This window comes from Monoraphidium neglectum (genome assembly GCF_000611645.1).
Source record: "Monoraphidium neglectum strain SAG 48.87 unplaced genomic scaffold scaffold01739, whole genome shotgun sequence".
In the NCBI taxonomy this organism is placed as follows: Eukaryota; Viridiplantae; Chlorophyta; class Chlorophyceae; order Sphaeropleales; family Selenastraceae; genus Monoraphidium; species Monoraphidium neglectum.
The window spans coordinates 2,427-10,635 of NW_014011889.1; the positions used below are offsets into that span (position 1 = coordinate 2,427).

The window sequence follows — 8,209 nt, forward strand, 5'->3', positions numbered from 1 at the left end:
TGTGCATCCCAAATCGCGGCGGCTTGTTGTGAGATCATGGGGACGGTGGTGCTGGCGGCGCCACGCAAAGAAGATCAAGCCTTTGGCACAGCGGCCAGCCGGCTGTGCAGTCACGCGGCAGGCCAACATTCCGGCTTGACAGCAACTGCCAGTTGCGACACGGCCCCAAAGCATGGAGCATGCCAGCGCTTATTGAGCGAGCCCCCGTGTCTACCCGCATCCCTGTTTACTCACAACACCTTCCCACCTGCGGGCTCGCCCCGTCGCGCATCACGCGCCCTCCCCCCACCCCAACCAAAAATGTCCTGTGGACGTATTTCATCTTCGTGGAGGCTGCCGCCATCCTGCCATCATTACTAATTGTGGCAAACTGTCAGCGCGGCCTTGCACAGAGCGCCATCCAAAGCGAAGGATGGCTGTTGCGGTTGTGGCATGGTGGTCATCATCGTTTGACAGTTGGGGCGCCTCTCTGCAGGCATCGCACCCCGGTCACAGTAAGAACAGAGAGGAGTGACGAGGGAAAGAATTGGGGAGTTTGTGAAGAAGTATGGAAGCTTTGTGGGTAAAACAAGCAAGGGCATTGTTGTTGGTGCCCAAGGCTTTCGCAAGGGGCCGCCTCGAAAGCGGCGCTGCGGGTGGGTAGCCGGCCGAGCAGCCTGGGCCGCAGTGCCAATGTCAGCTGATATTGACGATGATGACATGGAGGAGGCAGCGCTAGCAGTGCTAATTTTGTGATTGCAGCGCGCCAGCACGCACGCACGCACGCTAGGTTGTCATTCGCGGCACTGACCGTTTTGCGACAAAGTGCCCAATATCCAACCAATCCCGCCCCACAATGGGCAACCAGACTTGATGCGGCTGTTGCCCTACCCGTTTGGGGGGGAGGGAAGTGGAACGAGCAAGGTGTCAGTGCAGCAGAGCGACTGATCAAAGCCTCTAAAAAAGGGGGCATCATGTCCTGTGCGTCCACGCCCCGGGATACTGCAGCGCGTGGAATGAAAGCCAAAGGGTCCGAGTAACTCAACATCCTGTGCTGCGGTGACAGTGGATGGAGGCGGAACGAACAATACCGTGTTGTGGCGTGTACTGTTGAAGCGCATTCGCGCGGCACAAGGGCCTGTGCCGGCTTTGCTGGCGCGGGCTCAAAGCTGGTGCGCCCCCCGCCAGTTGATCACAGCACTGCCTTGTTAGACCAGCACCCAGCATGCGCCAGTCTGTTGAGAGACAGCTGGGAGGGGGGCAGTTGGATGAGGACTAGGATTGTTACAGCGTCTGGCTGTCGCCCAGTTCTGGAGATGGGCCGCCCCTGCCTGCCAACAAGCGTGCTTGCCCTCTGCAGGGGTGCGAAATAAGCAAACTCACCCTCAAAGCCCCCCTTCAGAGGCTCGAGCGGGGCAGCACAGTCGCCGGGGCAACCGCACCATCGTGCATTGTACCCCCACAATGCCTTGCTGCAGCAGTTGGCAGCTGGCAGCTGCCACTAGATTGCGCCGGTGACATCATGCGCACCAATACACTTGCCGTCGGCGCGGCCAAGAATCAATGCACCACACCTATGCAACCCACATTTTTTACACTTGATTCGCACTCTCAGGCGCCAGCATCGCCCTCCGTACACCACACTGTCACTCCTGTGAATACACATGCAGGCCTGCTGTGCGCCTGCGCCTCATCTGGCCACCTGGCTGTACCCCAAGCTCACGCCCTCTGCTGCTCTGGTCGGCTCGCCGTCGCATCAAAACCAAGAGTGCACGCCCGCACTCTTGGTTTTGATGCGAGTCCCAGTGGAACGAGTGCGGGCAGGGATACTCCACACCACTCACTTTGAGCATGGTGCTGCTTTACGCACCATTGCCACTGCGCCCCCTGTGAGACGCTGACAGCCGACTGTAGTACGACTCCGAGGTGATTGAGGTATGCTTTTAGTCACTACCCTCGCTTGGTTGTAGCGGATGAACACGGCAAGATGGTGTCAAGGTCATCTGAAAGTGATCACCCCAGTAGTGATGGGGGTGTCACCGTGCAAAACTGTGTAGTCAACACGCGTTGGGGGCCTCCAAACCCGTCGTAGCGGCATTATAGCCACCCCATCAACATTTGAAAGTTGCACCTTGCCGTTACTTGAAGGCTCGGGCCCCCGGCCGCGATTTTGAGGGACGCAACACATTGCGCTTGCTCATCCCGGGAGGTTCCAGGGCGTTGGCCCAGCAGCTTCATTCACACCTGAACACCTGCGCCCATGTGTCGACAATGAAAGCTCTATACGTAATGTTGAACTTTTAACGTGTGTTCGTTGGAGCCGGGCCGCCCGAGTTCGCACGCTGATGAGTAAGCCATGATCTCAACACATGGGTTACAACCCTTGTCGGTCTCATCGTAGAACCACATCTGCACAGATGGCCTTGCACATAAGTCGCAGCTGATGTGAACTGCGTTTACTCCTCAACCACATTGGACTTGTGGTCGGCCAGGATAGGAACCGTCTCACCAGCGCCAGTGCCAAGTGTGGGAAGCAGCAATGGGGTTACATTCTGTCGTATACCGGAAAACGTCGCCGCGTTTGGCAGCGAACTCTTGTTTGGCTCGAATCAGTACTCCCCCGACTCACTGACTCCCGTCGCCACAGGCCCAGCATGCGGTGTTTAAGGAGATCCCTCATGCTTTTGGCGGTGATACTGCTGCTTCTCAACACGCTGGGCGGCGTTATGTCTGCCAGGTGCGCACGCAGGCCTGTGCGGCCGGGGGTGTGCGGGCACCTCCTGATCAAAGCAAGCGAGTGCCTGACACGTGCAGTTTGGCGCACAAGAAGTTGTATAATACAATCACTGCCATGCACCGGCAGGCCCCACAACTTGCACATGGAAGCCTTTCTGTCGCACGCCAGCCTCACAGTGGATGACACCCCAAGTTACTGTCTGCGAGCTAATTGCCCACACCCCAGCTTGTGTGCTTGCGCTGTTGACCTACAGTGCATGCCCGGGGACGCTTCCGTTTTAGATGTCTTAACAGCGTGCAACTTAGCTGATCCGCACCGCCGTCCTTTCGCTGACCCTGCCCACTTGGCAACCCCCGCAGCCCTCAAGCGACCCGCAAGAAGAAGCTGGCGGTGGTGAGTGACGCCTGCGGTGTGCCACGCAAGGCCTTGCTGCGCACCTGAAGGCGCACATCAGCTGGTCGCTTGCTTCGGCCCAGCTTGGCCGCCATGCTTGTCGGCGTGTGCCGTGCGGCTATGTAAAAACGCCTGCCTGCCCCGCACTATATGTTTGGCTTCTGTGAACGAAGCCAGCATCATGCTGTGCAGGCATGAACCAACCCTGCTTTGATCGCTCACCCCCATACACAGTGCGCGCCCGTCAAGGCTTTGGTCAAGTCGTGCACCTCCAAGGCCGGCCCGACTGCCTTGATGGACCAGCTGTGCAGCGAGCTGCTAGCACCTGCCAACGCTACGGCCGACAGCAAGGTGCGTGCGTGCGCGCGCGCGCGCATACAAACCCACACACATTCTTGTAGCACAAGCATGCGCGCATTCACGCAGATGGGCTTCTGTGTGCTGGTATGGCAGCAAACAGACGCGATGACACAGTAATGACTTACCTTGTTGTTGGTGCGTGGGTGAAGGCAACTACTGCTCTTCCAGCACCACTGGATGCTGTTCGACCATCAAGATACCGCAAGTTTGTCCTAATCACCACACTGGTTGTTATTCACATTTATCAACCGACACGCTTCTATCTATCTGCTCCACCAGGACCCCACCAAGCTGCGCTATGGTTGCGGCGTGGCGACCGCTGCACAGGTCGACAGAGTGTCCAGTGACCTGGCAGCCCTTGAGCCCAAGGTCACCGCCGCCGTCGCCCAGGCCAGCTCTCTGCAGGCCACCTTCGTCCAAGGAAGCAACGTGACAGCCGCGCTGCGCGCTCAGGTGGACGAGCTCAAAGCAGCTATTGCGGCGCTCACCGCCGCCTTGCAAAAGCTGCAAGCAAAAGCCGCCAACGCCACTGTCCCGGGCACCATCACACAGGAGCTCGCCGCCCTTGCCGCCACCGACACGCGCACCGCCCAGCAGCTGGCCCTGCTGGAGGCGGCAAACCAGACTGCGGCCCGGGACATCGCGGCGCTCAAGTCAGCGTCGCAGCAGTGCTCTTGCAGCCTGGAGCTGTCAGCCGTCAACACCACCCTGGCCGACATCAGGGCAGCCCAGACGGCGGACGCGGCGGCGGTCTCCCTGGCCAACGCCACCGTGGAGTCCCTGAGGGTCACAGTCACCACAGGCGCGGCAGCCATCGCCTCAGTCAACACCAGCCTCACCGCCCTGGCAGCCAATGTGGCCAATGTGTCTGCCATCGACTTGAGCGTCTACGCGAAAACCACTGACCTGGCCAACATCAACGCAGTCAGCCTGGGGGGCGTGCCCGCTGCGCAGTACCTGCGCTCACGAGTGGTGCTTTACAGCGAATCCTCCACTGGAAGGGATGGAAACCTTGGTGGCCGGTCTGGTGCCGATGCCTTGTGCAGCGCCTCCCCCAACCGGCCGACCGGGCTTGTGCAGGTGCGCGCCTTCCTATCGGTATCCGCTGGCGACCAGATTGCTGATTTTCCCGCAAAGTACGGTGTCCCCGGCGGCCTGGCAATCGAGTCGCCGACCGGCGCCGTCCTGGCTGGAAACTTCACACGCCTGCTGGGGGGCAGCATCTTGCTGTCCCTGCAGGATGCGGGCGTTTTTTCGACGAATGTGGTGTTGTGGACTGGCAGTGAATCAAGCGGCGTAGTCGCAGGCGGTACATGCAACGGGTGGACCAGTTCCGTATCAACGGTGTTCTCAAATTTTGGACGATCATTCCGTAGTGATGTCCAATGGATAGCAACTGGCTTTGACCGGTGCAGCAACAACGCATTCTTGATGTGCATTGCTTACTGATTTGTCGGGTCTGAAAGCGATGCATGCCTGTACCATGTCTTGGGAAGCACGCGGCATTGCACTCGGTTACGCTGCCAGCAGGTGTAGCCTGCATCACCCTGCACACAGCATTTATCAGTTGGGCTTCATCCTGTTCCACAACGGCACACCCAGCCGGGCTGCGTGCACGTACTTTGCGATTGCTGATGGACGGGCCTGCTGCCCTCAGTTGTGTCATCATCAACGCGTTGAGTAACGGTCTTTACCCATTCTCTTCCACAGGCTCATGAACACCGCCTACGCTCCACCTTGTCTAGTAGCTTGCAATATGTGCGCACGCTCGGCGCCCTCTGCACACCACCAGGCGCCCTCTGCACACCACCAGGCGCCCGCTGCACACGCACACAACATTGCACACCTGCCCGGGGGTGTGTTCTGCTGCGGTTCAAACCGGTGGAAAGAATTCGTTCCACCTGGGATGGGGCCCTCTGTGTGCATCACCGGTAAGCCTTCGCCAGTCAGGGAGTGCCATACACATGGATTGAAGCAGCTGAGCAGCGAAGGCCAGTAAGCTGTTGTGGCGCAGCCGGAGTTCCCACTACGGTATAGTTGACGGTGACAATGCATCTGGGCCAGATCTGTGCAGCTTCGGGAGCGCCTGCACATGTTATTGTGATGAAGTGCCTGCAGAGCTGGTGCGCTTCTTGAACTCGCCATGCAAGCCTGTGCGTGACCCGCCATACCTGATGCTGCTTCGCCCCCACGAGATTGAATGCGAACTCGTGTGAAGGGTGCAAAACGGTACCAGCCTAGATCATGCGCTCTGGCGCGATCAGCAGCGGGACTGGCGGATTTGAGGACGCGCATATAAGGCCTCAGCGCAAGGTAAGAAATCCGCGGAGCAGGCAAGCGCTGAATGGGCTGAGGCAGGGGCGTCACCAGGCGATTATGAGGATGTAGAGGCGAGGAGGAGGCTTTTGCAGAGGACGGTAGCACGCAGGATGGTGAAGAAAGCTCATACGTACGAGAAGGTTGAGCAGTGCTGCGATTCCACAGCTCCCAGTCCACTGCTCTTGCTGCACCCCACTCAGCCCAGCGCACAGCAATCGCAGCACCACCAGCTCTGCCAAGTCCAGCTATGGGTGTTCTGAAGCATAACCCCTGTGAATGCACCAGTGGCGTCTTGGCCAGCTGGTGTCAGACTTGTCGGGCTGCGCAAACCCTGTGCGCCAAGCAACCGGGCGCCGCGCGCGCTCTCGATGCAATGCCCCACAGGCAATATCTAGTACTGGCTGGTCGCTGTCTTGCCAACGGTGGCAGTGTGAATGTTGCTTTGAAGGGCTTTGAGCGTCCACTGTGGCCCGAGGTCGCATGTGCTGCCCAGGGTGGACAGGCACTGAGCTGCAGCAGGGTGTGAGGGGCAGGTGCATGATTCAGGCACCAGGATGGGTTGAGTGATTCCATCTCGCCTGGTGGTAGGCAGCCTGGTACGCGTGGAATGGCAGCTGTTGCTTGGGCAAAACCCGCCACTGATTGAGCGCAATCGAGTGGGCACAGCTGGTTTCCCGGAGGCCCCCCAGCTCCGAGTGCCTGGCATCGCATTTCGACCTCATGGGTGAACTGGCCGATCAGGTCAGTCGCAGAACCCGACCAAGGCGGAAGGTTTGGGGCCACGAAGAGCAGCTGGCGGAGCTGAGGCGGCGAGCTGAGGAGGGCGCGGTTCAGCGCGGGAGGGGAGGGGGGGCGTGGCGGCGGCCGTTGATAGCGGCGGCGCGGCCGGCCACGGCAACAGCGGGCTGTTGTGCAAGGAGCTGGGCGACGGCGGCGGCGGGCGCTGCTGCAGGCGACGGGCGCCAGGTGGGGGCCGGAGGGGGTTGGTGGGGAGATGCTGCCTTGGCGGGCTTCAGGTGCTGGGGAGCAGGCACTCTCGGGCAGCTTGTGGGTTCGGCGCTGCATGTGCGAGGAAGGTGAGGCATACAAGCCATGGCTCATGACCCTAAAATGATGGCGATCACCGTCCCAAAGGCGGAGCGCGGCCTCACCAGTGCACGCCAAACGACAGGCCAAGGCAGGGCAGCCCAGGCGGTGCTGCGACCGTCTGCAGCTGAGCGGGCAGCCTGTGCAGAGAGGTGTCAAACGCATGCGCCGTCCGTCCACATACCCCTGGTTCAAACCCACGCTGTTGTGTCATTGATGTTGAGATGTATCACCCCGCCATTGTGATCGTCTGCGGCTGCGGCGGCCAAGGTGGTGGTGGCAGTGGCACCTCGTGTGGCGGGCGGGGTCTATCTCCGGCGCAGCGGGCGTGGAGGCATGTGGTGCGCAGGCAATGGGGGCCACGAACCAGGGAACTGCTGCGGTTCAGTTGCAGCGCGCATGCTCCAGGTCAGGAGGCACGTACCCCCAGATGTGCGCAGGACGCCCTGCGCACATCAAGCGCCCAGGGCCAGTTTCGGGCCACCCAGCTCCCTTGTCGTTCCTCTCCTACCATAGAGCCCGTCGCCCACCTAGGATCACCTGCATCGGTCTTTTCTGATCACCCTGGCTTGCGTTTTCGTCCGCCTGCAAATGCCCGTTTGCAGCTCCACGATGTGACGCCCCAGGCGCTGCTGCCCGTCGTCCCCCACTTGTCGGCTGAGCTCTGCGCCACCGACGAGTCAAAGCGCCCGGGGCAGCTGTTTGGGCAGCGGGGCGGCGGCGCAGTGGCGGAGGAGTGGGGGGTCGTCCTGACAGAGCTGCTGAGGCGCTGCAGGATGAGAAGGTGGGGCGGGGGAGGCGGGGCTGCAAAGGAGTCTTAGTGTGCGTTGAGAGCGAGACAAGGGGGCCCACAGCAGAGCCTCAGCCCTTGAACTCATGAGCAGAAGCCAGCTGGCGCGCGCCCCTCGCCCGCGGTTGTTGGGGCCTCAGCAGGCGCCAGCTTTGCTAAGAGGCACTCGGAACGTCCCCCCCCCCCCATGTGCGCCTCTGTGGCGCCCTTCCACCCCTGATGTCCTCACCGTCTCTGCCCTTGCTCGCTGGCAGCCCGAGATTTGCATGGAGCTGATGCCTCTGGCGGCGCAGATGGTCGGCAGCCTGAAGCCTGAGAAGATGAGGACCAAGGTGGGGCGGGCGGCAGGGTTCAAGGGTACGTGACGGCCGTCCCTGTTCTGTGTTCGAATCGGGCGCTCAAGCAGCACTCAACGGATCTCCGCGGGGCGGCTGGGGCGCAGCAGGGCAAGTCGCCAAGCTGGTCCCTTGCGCCTGCTGCGCGTCGCTGCATGCCAGGCTGAGGTTGGCCCCGCGGCGCCCCCTCCTGTCCCTCCAGGTATTGAA

The 8,209-nt window shown here is 60.9% G+C and overlaps 1 protein-coding gene across 1 annotated transcript in view; it reads left to right on the forward strand.

Annotated features, from left to right (window-relative positions):
• Window positions 1-2,705: 2,705 nt before the first annotated feature.
• Window positions 2,706-8,209, forward strand: part of MNEG_8867 (hypothetical protein) — a gene marked incomplete at both ends in the record, with an annotated part of 7,065 nt that continues 1,561 nt past the window's right edge. The window contains 5 exons of the mRNA XM_014042661.1: window positions 2,706-2,716; window positions 3,076-3,109; window positions 3,344-3,460; window positions 3,797-4,393; window positions 7,919-7,996. Coding sequence (XP_013898115.1) covers window positions 2,706-2,716; window positions 3,076-3,109; window positions 3,344-3,460; window positions 3,797-4,393; window positions 7,919-7,996 — 837 coding nt within the window. The remainder of the gene's footprint in view (window positions 2,717-3,075; window positions 3,110-3,343; window positions 3,461-3,796; window positions 4,394-7,918; window positions 7,997-8,209) is intronic.